Source organism: Zootoca vivipara, chromosome 7 (genome assembly GCF_965207765.1).
Source record: "Zootoca vivipara chromosome 7, rZooViv2.hap1.1, whole genome shotgun sequence".
Taxonomy (NCBI): domain Eukaryota; kingdom Metazoa; phylum Chordata; class Lepidosauria; order Squamata; family Lacertidae; genus Zootoca; species Zootoca vivipara.
Window position 1 is genome coordinate 59,739,052 of NC_142590.1, and position 21,201 is coordinate 59,760,252.

The 21,201-nt window shown below is 43.2% G+C and overlaps 1 protein-coding gene across 5 annotated transcripts in view; it reads right to left on the reverse strand.

Annotated features, from left to right (window-relative positions):
- KCND3 (potassium voltage-gated channel subfamily D member 3) overlaps window positions 1–21,201 on the reverse strand; it is a 278,323-nt gene that overhangs the window by 18,577 nt on the left and 238,545 nt on the right. For all 5 annotated transcript variants that reach the window (XM_088674386.1, XM_035122268.3, XM_088674387.1 and 2 more), the window contains exon 4: window positions 11,286–11,387. In XM_088674386.1, the coding sequence (XP_088530512.1) occupies window positions 11,286–11,387 (102 nt within the window). The remainder of the gene's footprint in view (window positions 1–11,285; window positions 11,388–21,201) is intronic.

Below are 21,201 nucleotides of genomic sequence, written 5' to 3' on the forward strand. Positions count from 1 at the left end.
GTGGTTGATTCATGCAAAGAGAATGGAAAAATCTCCACATCAACTATTCTTTTCTACACAGAAGCGCTGTAATTTACGGAAAGCAGAGGGTACTTGCAGAAAGAGTTACTGGTCCTCATTTGCCACACAGCTCTGCCAACAAGCCAGAGTTTCTGTGTCCCTTGTTAATCTGAGATGTACACACAAGGTGTGTGGGATCCCCAGCACTGTTATGGATGACAAGCGACTTCATCTACTTGAAATAACTGGAATCTCAGCCCACGCTAAAGGTGAAGAGCTGCAGATGAGTAGTTATATAGCTTATTAATAATCAGCACTTATGCAGAGCCAATATTTCTTCGCAAGACGTTTTCACACCTGCCTCGCCGTGAGAGAGCAGCATTCATCTTTTCCAAAAGGAAACAGAAGCCTTTTCCAGGTACCTAATTACGACTGTTGTTCCATCATTGCAGTGGACTGAAATGTATTCTTTCCCCAGCTAGTGGGCCTTTTGACATTGTCCCAGCACTCAGCGGCAATGTCATATCATTGGCATTCTATTACAGTTTACTGTAGACTGCTGTGTCCAACAGCCACTCTAAAGCTACTCTAAATGTATTTTTCAGCTGCTTTTTTTTTTGCTTATTAGTTTCTTGGGTGTGCCTGTCTAGGACCCTGGAGATGCCTTTCTAAGACGGGCAGGTCCACAGGTCCAAGGTAGAGCACATGCCTTTCAGCTGTTGCTGCTCTGCAGCACCTACCTGTCATGGGGCCATCAGGTAAGGGATGTCCAGAGTGAGGAATTAACTCTTTATTGTCAAAAGTACACTTGCAAGTTCAGAAAAGGCATGTCCATCAGTCCTACGTCTCTCAGCTGCTCCTACGTGTGTATCTGATGAGGCAGTTGCAGCAACAGAGAGGTCCCACCCCAACCTCAGCTCTCCCACCTGAGTTTTCTGCAAGCAGGCAAAGACTACGCCTATGTGTAACCTGTTTCTGCTCCTCCCGCTTCAATCCTCTTTTGGTCCTGGGGGCCAGTGGAGCAGGAGAGGTGAGGCAGGAGTAGAAGGAATGGCAGCCCTTGACTTTACACCAGCTTGACCCACCTCTAACTCCTCCTACACCTGTTCTCCAATCCTGCAGTGTCTCCTGCCTCTGACTCTCATCCCCTGGCTGTTACAGGCTCCCCCAGATCACTGATCCCTTCCTCCAAGTCAGCCTCCAACCTCTCTTCTCCCAGTGCCCACTCCTCAGTGTCCAGCCAGTCACTGGCACCTGTCTTCCCTGATCATTTTATTTCTAGGAGGACTAGAAACTTACATTTTTTTTAAAAAAATGAAAGCCTTGTTAAAGTCTGAGAAAGTAAGGCAGCTTTCGAGAAGCAATTAGAAAGATGGCAAGCAGCCAAATTGGCTGGACTACGTGACTAAAGTTTGCCCAGCAACCTAGAAGCCTAGCAACAGGCTGTGATTGGATGAAAGTTCCCTGATAAGCAGCATGATACTGCAAGTTTGTTGTTGGGGAGTTTTGAGAGAGTCTGGAGATAGTTGGTGTGTGTTAGATGAGAGAGCTGTGTATGGTAACTTGTAAATACTTTGCTTTTGGTTTTGCTGTGCTGTATATAATAAAAGCAACTGGAACTCAAGTTACTGTTCCTGAAGTTCTGTTCCTGAACCAGTGCACTGGGCTGCACAGTCTTGCAGGGTGTCCGCTGCAGGAGGATCGGCGTAAGATCCACCAATAAGCCTAGGGTCATTAAAGGCTTTTGTGGCTTCTGTGGTGCCTGTGCATTGCATTGGTGACCCCTGTTTGACAAGAAAAGCATGCACTGCATCAGTGCACCATGGTCCATCCTGAAAAGTGCTCCACTGCTTGAGTCATGTCACTTTCCTTGCAGGTTGCCTCACTTCTTTTTCCACGCCTGCATTACACCCCACCCCAAAAGAGTGGCATAGCTATGCTGTTTGGGAGCTTCTTAAAATACCTAGGAACAAAGCATTGGGTCAGGTTTTAAAATGTGTAACTATGGCAAATGAATATTTTGTCATCTTCACACATTGTAACTGAAACTTGAAAAATACAGACATTTTCACTCGCTTGTTTAAGCGCAGTAAAACAGATCAGCTGGCCTACCATGGGCGACCTATTTTCCCGGCCTCATCAAACTGTTCTCCTAATAAGGACATCACCTATTTTAAAAAGTATCTGTTATGTCAGGCTCTGCCTGATAAGCTTTTGTGTATATTACAAAGCCCCAGATTTTGTGAATGGGCTGTGTGCATCACTTACCTTTTGATTCAAGGACAAGGTTTGCCCAGAATTGGAGAGGAAGGAGCTAACTAGATGCAGGCTGTGAGGTCTTTTTGATACACTGAAAATAGGATTCTTTCATTCCCCCTTTTTAGTGGCAGCAGCTCTAGAAACTACATGGCTAAGGATTGTGTGTGTGTGTGCGCGTGCGATTGTTTAATTTAAACTGCAATATAGAAAAGATTTTGAAGTTGCATGCCAATGCAATAAAAGCAATCTATAGTGGCATCGTAATAATGGTAATGATATATATATATTTCTTTTTCTAAGAATTTAAACTCCCTGACCCTGAACTCCACCTCAATTTCACAGCATGTCTTCTGTGATCACTTCCATCAATTAATTTTTTGTGTTGAGTGGTTGGGATTTTCAAACACCATTAGACCCATTAAAATGTCAATTAGGCATTCAAAGGAGCTCCTTAAACTTAGGTTGATGTTCTACAAGATGTTTTAGGGAATCCCATTCCAGTGTTGCCTACAGATTCTTAGAAAAATATATATCATTACCATTATTACGCTGCCACTATAGATTGCTTTTATTGCATTGGCATGCAACTTCAAAATCTTTTCTATATTGCAGTTTATATAGCATTTAAAAAGCATGCTTAGCAATCTCACCTTGGACTACATAAATCTCCAAACAACCATAAGGAGTGAGTCATTATTTCCAGAATGTACTTTTACAAGGTCATCCAATGGAATTGATGGTAGAGCCACAAGGAGCAAACACTGATTTTGTGCTTCAACATCAAAAGACTGGGAACAGAGAATGGTGTTAGTTCCCTCAGGGACTGCAGCAAGGGCTATAAACTGGTGAGGCTGGCCCCATCCCTTGGCTGGGCCCTCAATGCTGCCTTTTCAGATTTCTAAGGGCCATGTCACACATTCCAAAATTCCAGCACAAAAGTTGCTTCCATGTTGGATACTGCATGACTACTAGACATAGATTACAATGTGTAATAATCCTTCAGACATGTAGATTGTTGCATGTTCATGTATTGGACACTTGTAGTCAACCACACACAAGCTAGAAATCTTGGCTAACATTGTTGAGAAACAGTGTTTGAGTTTTGGTCTCTGTTGATACCTGGCTTTCTTCCAGCTCTGCACCCTTGTAACAAAGCAGTAAAATGAAATGAAATTCAGTTGCTGGACAGCATAAAAAGTAAAGGTAAAGGACCTCTGACCGTTAGGTCCAGTCACGGCCAACTCTGGGGTTGCGGCGTTCATCTCACTTTACTGGCCGAGGGAGCTGGTGTACAGCTTCCAGGTCATGTGGCCAGCAGGACTAAGCCGCTTCTGGCGAACCAGAGCAGCGCACAGAAACGCCATTTACCTTCCAGCTGTAGTGGTACCTATTTATCTACTTGCACTTTGACGTGCTTTTGAACTGCTAGGCTGGCAGGAGCAGGGACCGAACAATGGGAGCTCACCCGGTTGCGGGGATTTGAACCGCCGACCTTCTGATCAGCAAGCCCAAGAGGCTCAGGAGCATACATGATGTCAAACTAAACAGTGGTTTGTTACCTGCTATTCATACCACCACTGTACAAATAAGTATCCACCCCATCCCTTACACTTGCATGCATGCACACTCATACACACACACACCAGTATGGGAGTTAGGTATTTGTCACAGTGCTTCTTACTATATCAACCAGCCTGAGCCCTGAGATTGGGTGGGCAGAGCGGGGGCTGCTTCTGGTCCCATCAGCCTGTTGTGTGGGAACTAGGAGCAGGGCTTTCTTTGTGGTGGTGCCCCAGCTGAACAACTCCCTCCTCTTGGAGGTGTGGATGGCCATGACATTGATGGGCTTCTAGTGCATGGGGAAAACTCACTCGTTTTCCTAATGCTTTGCAGGCCATGCTTAGTTTATTATATTTTTTCAGTTTCTAGTCTTGCATTTTATACCGATTGCTTCACTGATGGTTTTGAACTGTATTCCCCCTAAAAAAACAACAACCTTATTCATCCATTTGTTTTGATGTAAAAGACACTGAGGTAGTCCTTGACCAAAAAGGTGATATATAAGAACACCAAATAAATAACTCAATAAATTGGATTCTGCCAGCTGAAATTTCTTTCTAAATAAAGGTACATGTCCTCAGTGTTGCATAATTTTAACAGTAAGAAGACACTCCACAACCCAAAATCTGTTAGGCCCAGTATTTAGGAATCTCCATCACACATGCCTAAGAAGCTTATGGAATGCCCATAGGACTAAAATTAACTTGCATAACAGATTAAGAGAAGAGCAAATAGGAAAAGCAAGTGCTACCCTTAATCTACCCAGAATAATAATAATAATAATAATAATAATAATAATAATAATAATAATATATTATTTATACCCCACCCATCTGGCTGGGTTTCCCAGCAGGATTCCACAGCAGGAATGCTACATTTGTTGAGCAAGACTTAGAAAACAAAAACCAGAGTTAGGAGAGGAATCTTTACTACTTAGTTATCAGCTCCTGTTTTAAAACTGGGAGGCTATTAGTTTTCAAAATAAGAACAATATCCACCATGTCTCATCATGGGAGATGTGTAATGCAGGCTCCTCTTGACTGATTCAGAAATGTAAGCAGGTTGTTCATAGCAATGTCTTCAGAATGGAGCTCATCTTTAGAGGGAAGGGTTCTAATTAAGATCCAGCAAACAATCTACTCTGTAACTTGCAATTAAGGGAATAATTGATTTACTGTAATGATTAATCATGTAATGCTTTCAGCCTCAACATTTCTGAACTTCAAAAAACAACACGGCTAATGTCAACCAACTCAAATCGGTTCCTTCAGTGATTAATGGGAGCAGACAGCCTAAGCACTAGTATTACACAAGTGCTCAGAGAAGCGTGGCTGTGAATTTCAAGAGTGCATTTGAGCAGAGGATGTGTCTCAGGTTGCTGTAGGCATCTTAAGCCAGCCTCTTCATTAGCAGAAAAATCATTCTTTGCTGAAAAGAAGAAGCCCTGAAGAATATTTAGAGGCTGAGCCAGGATACCAAGACAGTCTAGCTCTGCCAAAAAAAATCCTCATTCTCTGTTTGCCCATTTCAGTGCAAAGGAACAGTCCAAGACATGTTGCCATGGCATCAAATAGTAAACCGTATCCAGTGTGCTGCTTCCAGTTCAACACACTGTATTTCAGAATGGGGAGAGAGATTTGCAAGCTACCGGGGGGAGGGGGGGGAGAGAAAAGGACAAAGTGTGCCACATTTCATGGTATGAGTGGCTTTTGGCTGCATATGCAGCAGAGAGTCCCATGGTACCACTTCACTATGGCACGAGCTTTCATATGCAAGAGCCTTAGCTTAGCAGATGCAGGAACACGACCAGTCTTCTGAAGTCCGTCTTGCAATGCATATTTGGCTCCATAATATTTCTGAGAGCCAGACAAGACAGGAAACATAGACTTGGCCTCTCAAACCTTTGGTTTTGGTACCATCTTTTAGCTGCAGTACAGGATTAAGCAAAATGTGGCGGCGTATCCCAGTCGTTGCCCTTCTGTGCAGCCCTTCTGTTCAGCAGTGGTGGAGGATATGCCCATGCTTCCCAGGGTGGGCGTGCTCCCAAGGGGGAGGCAAGAGGGTGCCCTTCCAGGCATGGGATAGCCGCTCGGGTACATGGAGTGGTGCGCGCACCCTGCAGCCGGGGGTGGAGCGAGCCCCCCATGGGGGCGGAGCAAGCCACCGATGGCGGACATTCAGCATGCCGCCTGCCCACGACTGCCAAATGTCACCCCCTCAGCAAAGACACCCGGGGCGGTCTGCCCCCATTGCACCCCCTTTCTCCGCCGCTGCTGTTCAGGACTCCAGAAGCTCTGAAGTGCCCTTTGGGGTTTAAAGAAAAGAGGGGAGGTTTTAAGAGATAATTGCTGCCCTGACCCTCCTGCAGCCTTCCTCTGATTTGCTTCATAAAGCTAGTAGTCCAGTGAACCGTTGGGGATGGGGGTGAGGGCTGGAAAGCAGGTAGGAGGAGGGATGAAGTGGAGAACCCTTGACAAGGAGGATGGATGGATGGAGGGGTGCAGATATAAAAAAGGTACAGCGAACCATCTTACGAACTTACCCGGTAGTTACATTTTCATTACCCTCTGCGAGCAGCAGCTTTTGAGAACATGAAAAAGAGGGCAACACAGAAGTTGCTCTGTGGTTCAGCAAATTTGCAAACTTGTTTCTTATTTTTGTTGCTTAAGCTTTCTTAGTTAAGCCTCTCATATTAAAACAAAAAAGCCTTTTCATAAGTGTCAAATGATTAGTTTCCCTGTTTCCAACACCATCTACTATGGTACATATCCATCACGTGAACTACTGGATAATATGTATCAGTAAGCAAAGTGGAAACACCATGATATTTTAAAGATCTTGACCCAGATGAACTCAGAGTTCTACTGTCAGATTCACTGAGAGCCAATCACAATATTGCTCATTCTGAGTGCCGCTTTGGGCAAGCAAAACCTGTAACGACACACAGCCATGCTTTTGTTCAGTAAGTTCTGCAGAGCACTTTCTACACTTGAAGTGCTATAAGAACCATAACCATGATCAGTACATTTGTTTTTTTATGTTCCTGCTACTGTATTTTATGATTATTGTTTCTGATCTATGCTGTTGGATGTGTTAGTAGAAGAGCAGGATATAATGAATTACTGCTCTGCAATGGTTAATATATAAATAATCTGCAAATGTCAGAATGCATTAAGTATCATATTCTCCAATTTATTTATTTATGTATTACTATTGACAGAATTAGAAGGCTGTGTCCAACTCTGTGTTACAGACACTGATCTCTTTGGTAAAGGCCTCTCAGTGGAGGTGATTTAGCAGCAAAAAAAATTGAGCAGCAATATAGAAAACAGGGCAGGGGCGGGAATCCAGTCAATTCTGCATGCCTTTTTTTTTGTGCAAATACCATGTTGTTTTAAAACACTATGCAATCCTGGACATGATTTAGGATTCCTGCAGCATCTTCTCTGTGGCTGTGTTGCTAAATCATCACATCTTATTAACTCATCTGAGCTGGCACTCGGAGCCTGAGCCAAGTCACGACAATACTGTGCTGTGTTCAAAGGGTTTGCCGTGTTTTGCTACCAATCTCTGTTTCTGGGATGTATTTTAGGAACAGTAAATGCAACATTTAATACTGCTTCCAGTGGGTGTCACTGCCACCTGAATCTAGCAGGAAAGAAGGCAGTTGCCTGCTAGAGAATGAAAAATTGGTATCAACAGAATCAGGGCCAGATATGGTCGATGGCAAGGCTGAGCAAATCTTACCTCCTCCCCCCTCCTCAAACACCCCCCCCCACTGTATGTATTAATACAAGGGAAGTACAACTGTGTATTTGCTTATAGTGATGGCTACCATATTGGGGTTGGCAAGCAATGAGAGCAGGGGCACAGCCCTGTGTGTGTGTAATTGTAATGTAAGAGAGGCTTCTGAAAATGCAGTCAATAGTCTGTTCCTCCCCTCACCCATGCTCACTGGGCAGCAACAAAAAAGGCTAGGCTTGCAAACAAGCAACGTTTAATTAAAAGTGCAGGAACCTTTAAAAGCCTCAAAAGCACTTTACAAGCTGGCTGTGCAATTGTGTTTTATTACAGCAACAAAATTCTCGCAGACCAGGTCTGCAAAAATGTAGGAGGGCAACACAGAAGTGGCAATCAGGATGTTCTGTAAAGGAAAGTAAACAAAGGATGGCCATTCTAGTGAAAAGAACAATCCTAGCTGGTCAGTGTTTGAGTCTGGGATGGAATTAATCTACCTCTCTCTCTCTCTCTCCAAGGCACCCCACACTTCCTGGCAGCCTTCCTTGTGTGTCTTTAGCAGCTGTGGAACAAACCACACCAAAATTTAGCAGGCGAACTTTTCCTCACCTGCAGATGCAGAGATTGGGAAAGCTGCTGCTACATTTTCCTTATCAGCCTACCATCTTTAAGATTATTTCATGCTTCTGTTAAAAGGCATGCAGGTGACAAAAACTCATGTCACAATTATTTTTTGAAGTCTTCAAAATGCCCCTGCAGGATTTGTGATTGTTTTGATCATAGTACACTGCATTGTTTAGATTTCTGTAACTTTAAAACGGCCAGTTACCTCAAGTGAAGCTGAGCTAGCAAAAGAAAAGTTTGGAATACTAAAAAGGAGGGGAAAAAGGTGTTCTAAGTCAAGGCAGATTTAATTCCCTGTTTAGGGAAGCTTTTAATGTTTGATGGATTTCTGTATTTTAATATTTTGTTGGAAGCTGCCCAGAGTGGCTGGGGGAACCTGGCGGGGTATAAATAATAAATTTATTATTATTATTATTATTATTATTATTATTATTATTATTATTATTATATAAACAAAGCAGGTGCCAAGCTTCAGAAAGGGCTGGTGGACTGGAGAGAAGGTCTAGAGTTCTCAGGCTTTCAACACCTTTAGCAACTGGATTTGTTGCATTCATGGGCCCTGCATTTTTCTCTGGCAATGTTGACTATGTGTTGTACCTTTTATGGGCTTTAAAAGCAGGAAGCATCTCTTCAACTTGAACTTAAGAATTGTATCCCAAACCTCTCAGCATGTATTATTGGAAATGAGAGCTGTAACACACACTATAGGTGCTATAGGGATGCTTCCAAAAATGGCCCTCCATAGCATCTACGGTAATTCCTATTCTAGCTGCTCTATTGTTTTCTGCAGTTTATGAAGGAACTCACTACAAGATGAATTAATGATAACTCAAACTTTACTCATGATGAAACATGGGAGCCTGTGCAGAGTGGTTATTCCTCTAGCCAGATCTCCAAAAGCTGGCTTCCTGGGGCAGAACTGTTTCTCTTGAAGGGGCCACATGTTGATAATACATAAATTACAGTTGCACAATGGAGAAATAGATTGGAACCACATGGGAGAGTTCATGTGTTTCATGACCTAGAGTGGGCTCCCTACCCTTCCCACATTGAAAGCACACATTTTCCTCATTCTTTGCAATGTTTAACACACTCTCTGCGCCAGTTTCCTAAGCATGTGGAAGCTGCAAGGAGGCTTGTGCCAGAGTTTGTGCCAGAATGAAAGGAAAACAAGCAGCTGGCTTCTGCAGAGGGAATGAACCACCTCCTAGTGGCCATGGTGCCCTGTGTTTAGGCAGAATTCACCTCCCACAGCAAGAGGAACGGGCCAGAAGGATTAGAGAGTGTGTTGCATCTCAGTTCATTGGGCTTTTCAAACACCCAAGGTCTCCATGCCTTCCAAACTGCTGAGCTATTAGCACCAGCCTTGGCTGTTGGCAAAGATGTGGAGGTCCACATGCACATCTTCATATTATGGCTTAGAACACTCACCACAGGAAGGCCATTCTCACTGGTATCCCCATAGCAACTGTAGTCAGTGCTGCTTTGATCCTAAGCTCCCTCGATTATTTCAAAATAACTGAGCCTCCAGTTAAGTGTCCTCATACTCATAGTGTCAGGGCAGGCTGTGGTGCTTACTAACAGGTGTAGCGATTGCTGTGTCAAGCATTTTCTGTTATAATGAGCCCCACATGTGACAGATCAGATGATAGAGCAAAGACACACGAGCTGTGCATTAGGTTGCCTCCATTAGGCAATCTTTCCTTGACCGAGGACTGCCTTTTAAAAAACAGAATCCTTGAAAATCTGTTAATACTTGCTGTGGCCTTGATCGGGCTTAATATAACAACCAGCTCACACTGATGTTACATCTGCTGAGAAATCAGATGAACTTCACACTTTCCTCCCTTTCATTGAGTTACTAAGATTGGGAGCCAGTGTGGTGTAGTGGTTAAGAGCGGTAGACTCGTAATCTGGGGAACCGGGTTCGTATCTCCGCTCCTCCACATGCAGCTGCTGGGTGACCTTGGGCTAGTCACACTTCTCTGAAGTCTCTCAGCCCCACTCACCTCACAGAGTGTTTGTTGAGGGGGAGGAAGGGAAAAGGAGATTGTTAGCCGCTTTGAGACTCCTTCGCGCAGTGATAAAGCGGGATATCAAATCCAAACTCTTCTTCTTCTTCTAGCTTCTAAATCAGCTACGCATGTAGCTGATCAAAATGTAAAGATGAAAAGATGGAATCTAAAATTGTATAGATGATGAAACTAATAAAAAATACTTGGGGAAAAAAGATTAGCTTCTAAATACTTTGCTGTTAGATGTGAAACAACCACAGTGACAGGTAGTTTGTGTGGGTAATGCTAGGAGACATTCCATCCTGCAGGACTGAAACCTTCAAATCCTCATTGGCTGGAATTTAAACATCTGCAGTTACTGCTGTTTTCTGATATTTTCTGTATAGCTTGCCTTTGGTTCCCTCCAGATTTTGTTGGACTCCAACTCCCAACATTCCCACCTGTATAGCCAATGGCCAGGAATGATGGGAGTTGTGGTCCAAGAAAATATGGAGGGCCACCAGTTCCACATCTCTGCACCATCTCAACTACTCCTGAGTCAGAGTACAAGCTGTGCCTAATGGCTATGCAGCATTTAGCCATTTCTGTAAATAGTATAGATAGCTTGTCCATCCTTAAAAACACACACATACTCCAGACATTTAGCTCCCTCTCTAGACAGCCCGTTCTTAGTGCTAAGAAGTCCTTCTTAATCTATAGCCTGAAGCTAATGTTTTCATAAACTCTAATGAGGGACCTATCATTGATGTAAGTTCTCTAAATTTGCTCCAGCAACATTTACACTAGTCTAAATATATTGAGGATACCAATCACAGATCTGGATTATTGGTACTCTTTGTCTTTCTGTCACCGTTAAAGCACCAATCCTGTGCTTTCCACAAAAAGCCCAGTATGCTTCCATTGCAACTCTTTCCTTTTGCAGTTGTATGCCTACATTTAGCACATACAGTAAAATTATAGCATAATTATAGCACAGCTCAAGCCTGCCTACGATACTGACATAGGGAGCGACAATGGAAGAAGAAGAAGAAGAAGGGGTGGGTACGCTTTCAACATTCCTCTGAAAGGGCTTGCTTTTCCTGTACATACCGTCAACTCCAGGGCTTCATTAAGGAGGCCATTGCGCTTACTGTGAAGGTAGGCGTTGGAGCTGCCAGTCTTGGCCACACGGATCCTGGCCAGCCGGGCTTTCTGTGGAAGGAAGCAAGGTGGGGAGCAGGTTAGACTTCCATCTATATATCAAACTTGATTTCTTTTGTGTGAGTGATAACCATGATATGACTTCAGTTTTTGTTGCTTTAGAAGAGATATACTTTTCATCATACTGTACTTGTTGACAGTTTTATTATTTCCTACATTTTTTTATTTAAAAAAATATGCATGTGTCTTACTAGTTTTACTTTTTGAAAGAAGGGATGTGGGTGGCGCTGTGGTCTAAACCACTGAGCCTCTTGGGTTTGCCAATCATAAGGTCAGCGGTTTGAATCCCTGTGATTTTTTTTAACCTTACTTTCTGAAAAAGAAAAGCTTTGTTATTTTTTTAAAATGTTTTCTGTTCATGGAAGAGGAACACTACTGAAGCAAGGAACCAGGATTTCTAATGAAACATAAAACTGTGCGTTCTTCCAAAATTCCAGAGGCCAGATGTTGGGAAGAGCTGGGTTTGTATTCTGAAAACTATAAAATCCTGGATCAGCCTTGAGTCTCAGTTGTGCTGTGTATTTAAAGCAGTATCATACCACTTTAAACAGTCACATTGAAAGTTCCCAAAGAATCTTGGGAACTGTAGTTTGGTAATGGTGCCAAGAGTTGTTAGGAGACCAGTATTCACCTCACAGAGCTCCAATTCCCAAAGTTCCTTGACTGTTAAACCATTGAGAGAATTGTAGCTCTGCGAGGGGAAGTTGGATCTGTTAATAATTTTCAGCACCCTTAGCAGACCACAGCCCTGAGTGCTCACTAGAAGGACAGATCCTGAAGCTGAGGCACCAATACTTTGGCCACCTCACGAGAAGAGAAGACTCCCTGGAAAAGACCCTAATGTTGGGAAAGATTGAGGGCACTTGGAGAAGGGGACGACAGAGGACGAGATGGTTGGACAGTGTTCTCGAAGCTACAAACATGAGTTTGACCAAACTGCGGGAGGCAGTGGAGGACAGGAGTGCCTGGCGTGCTCTGGTCCATGGGGTCACGAAGAGTCGGACACGACTAAACAACAACAACAAATGGTTGTTTACAGTGGTGTGATAAATTTATAGTGCAGATGCAGCCTTAGACACATTGGAAGACCTGGGTCAATTCAGTATCTCCTAGCTTTATTCTAACGTTAACTTGGAATATGGATGCCCTATCTCAAAAGGTTATTAGGAAATAAAAAAATGAAAGCTTTTTTTAGATTTATGGGGCAGTCTTATGCACACTAACTTCAATTAGTGGGGCTTACTCCCATGGTAATGCACAATGGGTCGGGCTGTGATGGCACAAATATTAGCATGTGCATGTTATGTATTTTAGGGTTTTGACCCATTTTTCTCTGTAAGGTCTCAGGGTGGGGTTACAACAACAACAAAACCAATAAAAGAAGTAAAACAGTTTATATACAATTATAAAAACAAGTAAAACGATTCCAAGTGAAAGCAGCACAGCATAGATTAAATGAAACAGAAGAGGAGGGTCACATGCCTTAACTATCAAAGACTAGGGTGGAAATAATTAAAGAGTAGCAGTGGCACAATCCCTTTCCTAGGACCATAAGAAACTCCCGAAGTTAAGAGCCATCTTGTTTTTGCTTCTCACAGCAAAAGATATTAGGGTGGCCCTGTTTACTTTTCTCCCCTTCCCTTCTTTAACTTCCTGTACGAGGAAGACTTCTGTGAAACTAGAAAGGTATCTCAGTATTTTGTGCCTTTCAGTTGGCATGCCATGCCATGGCAGACATGCCATGGCTGCTGTTTCAATTCTTTCCTATATGGACCTTTGTTGTTGTTGTTGTTGTCATAACTGAATATATTTTTCATATTTTGATTATTCTAAGACACCAATCACTCTTCTTTTCCCATACGTATTAAGCTTTGTTTTCTCCTGAAACCCATCCAGCAATTTAGTGGGAGAAAAGTTAAACTGTGTTTCAATGTGCTTTCAGTAACTGGCTCTGATGCTTGAAATCTTTTGTGAAACATCTTGAATTCAGCAGCACCTTTTTGGCACACAAACTGTGCCAGTGTTGCCAAGGTTACAAAGCATTTATCTCTGCTGATTGCGGAAAGAAGGCTCTCTCTGTATGAAGAGAGGTCAGTTTATCCCCCCCCCCCCAATACACACACACACACACACACACACACACACACACACACACACACACACTTAACTGGTATCAGATCTGGGTGTCCTCTCCCCAATAATTGGATATAGAGACACTTATTTTTGTGGGGCAGGGGAATGAGCAAGTTATTCACAGAGTAATTGACATAATGAGAAACAGCAAACAAAAGTCATTGCGAGGTCAGGCGGAGTCTCCCAAAACCCCAGGCAGCCCCCGAGCGGAATAATGCCACAAGACCACATTCTATGGGATTAAAATTGGCCACAACTTTATTAAAAATTCAGATGTAGGGAGACCTTGGCTCAGGCATTGGCCGTATATCCTTCCCAGCCCCCAGCCAGGGATCTGGGTAATTTCAGGATTATCCAGCATCTGTGGGGGTTGGGCTAGCTCTGGAGAACATATGTTCAAGCAGATAGCCCGCCCCCCTCTATCGTCGCCGCTGGAGGGGGAGGGCAATGACAGCCTATTGCGTATGGTCAACGCCTCCCCCCTAGCTCCATTTACAGGAACCCTGTTATCGCCGCCGCAATGGGGACAGGGGGGGTCATCTCCCCCACGCCCCCCCATTTATGTAGATGACTAAAGGATTCCGCCCAAGGCCTGCACCCGCCAAAGTTGTGACGAATTGCTACGGGAAATTCCTTTCCGGCCCTTCAACAGCAGCCTTGTTGTAGCAGCACCTGCGTGCATGTACGCCTGTGGAAGAAAATAACCTGTAATGCAATCGTTAATTTTTGGGAGTGGAGGGTGGGAAAGCTCTGGAGCCGTTGACTGCTTCCCGGGAAAGACCCTGCTTCAGTCGTGCGCACTGTAAGGTTACCTCCTCCTGCCTGGCCAACCCCCCCCCCCCGGCAATGCCTCCCGAAGCTGGATTGGACAGGTAACTGCGTGGGCGGAGTCCACCAGTATCCAGCCCGGGAAGGCAGTGCCGGCCTCCAAACTTCCAGGGCTGCCTCAGGGATCCCAGTGGGCTGTGTGCGACCACGCAAAAATGCGCCTCCCCTTTTATGTGGGGAACGGTCATTATTTTAAGAAGCTGCTATAAGACCAATGATCCATCTAGCTTAGTACTGTCCATACAAGTCAGCAGCTTTTTATTGGGTAGCAACAACTTATTCGTCGATTTTTACACAAAAAAGGTCTGTCAGTAAGTTACAACATTTTAAAGAACATAATCATGGATTTTATGTGTGACAATGATATAATTGATATCCTAGAACAGTTAATTAAACAGTTGGTCTGTGAGCATTTAGAAAAGGGATGCTGTGATTATTAAGACCCAGCATGGGTTTCTCAAAAATAAGCTATGCCAGATGAATCTCATAAAAAAAATAAAAAAAATAGAGTTACAAGCTGGGTGGATCAGTGCAATGCTGCAGGTGTAGTGTATCTTGATTTCATTAAGGCTTTTGACAAAGTCCCCCATGATATTCTTGTGGAGAAGCTGGTAAAATGGGACAAGGTAACCTGTTAGGTGGATTTGTAGTTGGTTGACTGACCAAAGCCATGCTCATGAATGCTTCCTCATCATACAGAAAAAGTGACAAGTGGGGTGCTGCGGGGTTCTGTCCTGGGCCTGTTGTTCAATGTCTTTATAAGTGACTTGGATGAAGGAATTGAGGGGATGCTCATCAAATGTGCGCATGACGGAGCTGTTCCGCCTGACCTTTGGCCTGGACCCAGTCTGACCCCTATGTTTTTCCTCCCTTATGGTTTTTGACTTGGGCCTTCTTAAAAATGAGGCTGCATTTAAAATTTTAAATGTAAATTGTATTTTAACCTGTATTTAGTTTTTCTTTCTTTATGTCTTATTGTAATTTTACTGGTTTCAGCCGCCCTGAGCCCAGTTTCGACTGGGGAGGGCGGGGTATAAATAAAAATTTATTATTATGACACCAAACTGCGTTTCTCCGAAAATAAGACACCGTCTTATATTTATTTTTCCTCAAAAAAAACACACTATGGCTTATTTTCAGGGGATGTCTTATATTTTTCCTCCTCCTCCTACCGCGGCCGGTATTGCTGCTGTGCCTATCACTATGTCTTATTTTCGGGGTATGGCTTATATTCCTTGAAAGCTTAAAAATCCTGCTATGGCTTATTTTATGACTATGTCTTAAAATATGAGGAACAGGGTAATGCCACAGAACATATAATCAAGGTTCAATATGACCTTAACAGAATGGAGAACCGAGCCCGAACTAACAAAATGAAATTAAAAAGGGACAAATGGAAGGTTCTACACTTAGGGTACGCAGGCTTCTTGTATGACTTGGCTGACCAGCTTGATCCACTATTTGAGCTCCTTTTACGTTGTGCCTGTTCTCCCCCCACTCATACAACTAGGATACATACACCCCTGGGTCTGTTGAGGACTGCACAAAGGTTGTCCTGTATTGGGGTGTGGATAGGCTTGCTGGTATTTTGATACTTTTAGATTACGTGTAAGCAGTAGGCAGAGTACACTTTGTCCAATCCATATTCTCCATGTAAGCATATTACAGCCTTTGCCAACATCTTCCAGATGTTTTGGAGTACAACTCCCATCAGCCCCAGGCAGTGCTGGTTGGGGCTGAGGGAAATTGTAGTCCAAAACATCTGGAGGGGGGTTGGCAAAGGTTGTAATATACTCACATGCACCAGGATCCTGGAGGGAACCCGAATAATGAAGGCTGGTATATTATATGCTGCCTATGAAACTCAACTCTCAAAAACTTGTCACACAGCCCCTAGTTCATCTTTCTTTTCTTTGAAATAGCTGAGCTTTAAACAAAGCTGTTAAGTTAATTTGCAGTTAACATAATGAGGCTGTGGGTTGCATTCTAACTCATTTCCATAGACTACCTACTGGAGTTCAGCTCACTCTACAGCCACCCACCCCCAGCAGCTGAGCTTCCATTATAAGGGGCTGATTGCTTTTGATTTCTCAATGCCCTCTATAGTCAGAGACCCACAGGACAACCCAGAATATGCTTTTGAGAGGCTCAATGTACTTGTCACACTCAGATATCTTTCACATGCAGTCAGAGCTGAATGGGAGCCACTCTTCTGATACAGTCTCATGTGTGCTGTGTGTGAACAATGCAGGTTACATGGGTCTTAAGCATGCTGTGTGTATGGAAAAGACCCACCATCTGCCCCACCATTCACTTACAGCTGCAGCCACTCCCTGAAAAGCTGCTCATGGAAAAAAAACAGCTATCAAATGGCTGGTTAAACAACAAAAAGATTAAATTGAAACACAACATTAGCCCAGGTACATTTTTGAAAAACGATAATAAAGCAGAATTTTAATTTAACCATTTAAATACTAAATAGGTCAGTGTGTCATACTTTTTATTTGTCCAGTTCCTAGCAGAACTTGTCTTGTTTGCTTCTGCACTGAATAAATACATTGGTAAACTGTAGATATGTCAGGGGAGGCAGAAACTGGCTTTCCATTGCGGGGATTAAAATGACCTCTTTTTGACTGCTGGACACCAGTTGGCAGAGTGGAACAGCTGCCTCTAGTACAGTGATGGGCAACCTTTCAAGCTTGGTGTGTCAAAATTCGCCAAAAAACCGAGCATAACTCGGGTGGTGTGTCACTTTGAGAAAAAACCCACAATTTCACGATATTTATAGTTAAAATAACAAGAATGTACAGTATAATTATTAATAAACCAAAAACTAATTATTTAACCAAACCAAACCAAAACCCCCTTATTTATCACAAAGTGCCCAGAGTTGTTGAGCTTTTTGGGGGGAGCTGCTGACCAAAGTTTTGGAGGGTTTTTTGGGGGGGCAAAAGTTGCTTTGCTTTTGGGGGGGCATGCCCCAAAGCTGCTGCACTTTTTTTGGGGGGGGGGGAGAAGAGAACAGAAATAAATGACGAATAATACCTTCGCTGGAACTAACGCACAGCACCGACATAGTCTGCCAAAGCGCCAAAAAACCCAGCACAGAATGGGTTAAAAATGAACGCTGTTACACCCAATCATAGTCTGCCAAAGCGCCAGAAAAAACAGCACAGAAAGGGTTAAAAAACCAATCTCTGGCTACCAGCAACAACAACAACAACAACAAAAAAAGGATCTGGGTTTTAATAGAGGAGACAAGCGGGAGAACAAATGGGGGGGGGACAACAGCCACAGCGCGAATGGGCCGATGGGGCACATGCCAGCAGTGAGGGCTCTGCGTGTCACGTCTGATACGCGTGTCATAGGTTCACCATCACTGCTCTAGTAGCAGGTGATGCTTGGGAGGGTGCTGTGCCCTGGAAGTGGAAGCACCGCAGCAGAGCGAGGCTGTCACAGTGAAGATCAGGTACGAGCTGGGGTCCTCCCTCCACTTGAGCTGGCAGCAGCTTGGGCTCAGGCTGCTCTGCACACTGCTGCCAGCCCAAGTTGGGGAAAGAGGCGTAAAGGCCCTTCCTGCCCACACACCTCTTTCTCTGACTTGGGCTGACCTCTTTTTTTTTACTCTTCAAAAAATTGCAACCCTAGACAATAAACAATAAACTGAGCTCAGTGTGGTGCAGGAGTAAAAAGAACTGAGAAGGAGCAAAGCAACTATGAGCTCCTCTCCAGGAACCTGCATATTTGTGTAGTGACAGTAAGCCATAGATACTGCAAAAAAAAAGTGTCCACATTTGTGTTTTAGTTACAGGGCTGAACAAAAATCATAGTGACTAATGCAAGTATCAGGTTCAGAATTGACCTCTTTAATCAAACAGCTTTTAAACTTCTGCTGATTTGCCTGGATACTAGATTGCTTTTCTTCATCTATGAAGAATTTTGTACCCCTGTACCTAAGTTGTTTCTCATCTTGCTGTGTGCACTTGCAATACTGCATGCTACAGCAATAACTTCTCTTTGATTTGTTTTGCAGTCTGTTCTTGATGCACATTTACTCAGAAATAAATCCTACTCAGCCAAACAGAGCTTCTGCCCGCTTACATGTGCAACAGGTGTGCAGTACAATCTATATCAGCTATACATACCCAGGCACTGGTTTCAGTGAGACTATATCCAGAGAAGTGGGTATAAGATGGCAGCCTTAATTGCCTAAATGTCTTTAAAGGTAATAATTATACAGTTAGCTGCAAAATAATAAAAATTGACTACACTGAACTGTGCTTGCCAGGCTCCTATAGCACTCTCTTTCCTTTAATATACCATGCCAAAAAGACACACAATGTAGCAAGGGGTAAGATATCTGCTATGGACACTTCTGAACATAATGAGCCAAGAAACATTATTAGTGTTTATGCATCAGTGAGTCTGGCACTCTATTAATAAGAATTGCTTAACCTTTTGAACTCTAACATACATACACAATTTCTCAGGCAATTATGTGTCTTGAATACAGATTGGTCTCAGTTCGGTTACATGAAAGAAGCCAAAAGTCAGCTATATGTGGAGCTTCAACGTATACCAGAGAGTCATGAAATTTGTTATTTACGGACAAGCATCAGCAACATGGTGCCCACGGGGCCACAGAGGCTTTCCTTGGCACCCACAGGGTCCTCTCCCCTTTTCAAAATTAGTCTTGAAAGAAGCATTCTATTGTAGCCAATATAATAGGTTACAGTGTGTGCTCTGTTGCAGTGTGCGCATGGTGCCCATGACAGTTTTTTCTGATTTGCAAATATGCTCATGTATCCAAAAAGGTGAGGAATGCTTGCTCTGGAAGCTAATATTGAGTGTTTTGAAATAAGGGACACTTTTGTCCTGCTATGTGATTAGCTTGTTGTATTCTTTTCTAATAGTATCATTCTGGAATAAGGTGGAAAGGAGAAATAGAGTTGGGTGCCATCAGCGTACTGGTGACATCACAAACTCCGGTCAACCTCTCCCAGTGGTTTCATGTAAGTATTAAATAGCATGGGGGACAGAACAGAACCCTGAGGGACTTGCCTCTCCAGGAAGGGGGTGAGTAAAACAGTGCCTCCAAGTCCCATCCCAGTGAGGTGGCCCAGAAGTGGTATCAAAAGTCACCAAGAGGTCCAGCAGATCCAACAAGGACACCCAGTCCCACACCTACTCTAGTTCCCGATGTAAGTCATCCACCAAGGCAACCCAAACCATCTCTGTCCCATAACCAGGCTTGAAACCAGATTGAAATGGATCTAGATGATCAGTCTCCTCCAGAAACCATTGGAGCGGAGATGACTAGATGAGATGAAACTCTTCAAGAGATGTCATCATCACATTGCTAAGGTCATATCAACAACTTATTTCCCCTGCTGAATCGTCCTTTAAAAAACGTTTGGGTGCATTTTCGCAACACAGTAGTTGGACCTTTCTGCCCATTCTACAAATGGACCCCCACCCCAAAGCCATTAAAGCATGCACACGCACACATGATGCAACACACCAGATTATGCACCACAGATTCCATTCTAGTTCTCATCTGTTGTTATTTAATGGGCTACATAATGCTAATCTTGTGAATGAATCACTTTCTATGGTCAAGGACATAGAAAGAACATTGCCACAATGATGATCAACTTAGGTTCACTTTCAAGGCCATATTATAAAAATGAGGAGCTGCAATTGATGTTACTGCTCATGACCAATGTTTAGAAGAGGTATTGTTATTTTCAACCCCTTCCCTCTTACATCTAACGCCACTCGGGGCAGGATTTTTTACTCTAATCATAATCATAGATATGGTATCTGTATTTTTACAGTACTTTAGTATTTGGGTGGGTGCCGTTTTGAGCTTATTTTATCATTTGCAAGGTTTCTCCAGGATTCTGCAACTTCCTAGCTGACTGCAAGTCCTGATCTGAAAAAGCTCCATGGGAAGATTCACCTCATGATATCTTTCCCTCGGCTTAAATCGAAGCAACAGAGCATCACATATCAGTGTGCTTGTTCTTTTGGTTTTTAAAGGAAACCCTTTTCTTTCTTTCTCTATCTCCTTAAAAAATATGTACATGTATATGCCACTTTTTAATCTTTTGAGCCTCAAAGCAGTTTACAATAAAAACAATCAAAGACCGTTATAAGAACAAAATTGCTATAAAAACACGCAGTAAAACAGTAACAGCAGAATTTCAAAAATACAAATCACAACGGCAAATCCATTACTAAGGGTTCAAATTGTTCTGGTCCAACAGGTTAGTTATGAAGACTTGTTCTGTCCATGCATGTGGGGGTGGGGCTACTGCACACTGAATATCTCAAACATTCAGACTGCAACTGAGCTAAGATTCTTTAATAGCTCTTTATGAAGCTAAGGGTGAATTCTAGATAGCGACTGGGCAAAGCTTTATCATAATGGGTAGTGTTTATGCACAATGTATAACTTAAATTATTGGTTGCAAATTTTCAGCAGAGATCAGGTGCCAAATCTGGTGATTTGAGTATCTGGGAAATCTGTTATTTTAGCTTTCTCCGTACATTGCCTTCCAGATTCGGTAATGTTCATGTCAACAAGCTGTAGTCTCCTAGCAACTTTCCCTGCCATTTCCACACTAACAACGTACTTGCATCTATACACACAGTGATGTGCTCATCGAAGGGATAAGGAGAGGAGAAACAGCTGCACCAAAACAACATCCAAAAATAGGGTTTACAGACTCTTATCACACTAACATTTGTGAATCATCGCCACGAGATATTGATTTCCTTCAAGGCACATGCAGCCAATCAACCAATATGTTTTTCAGCTTCTATAATTCTCTTTGCCAAG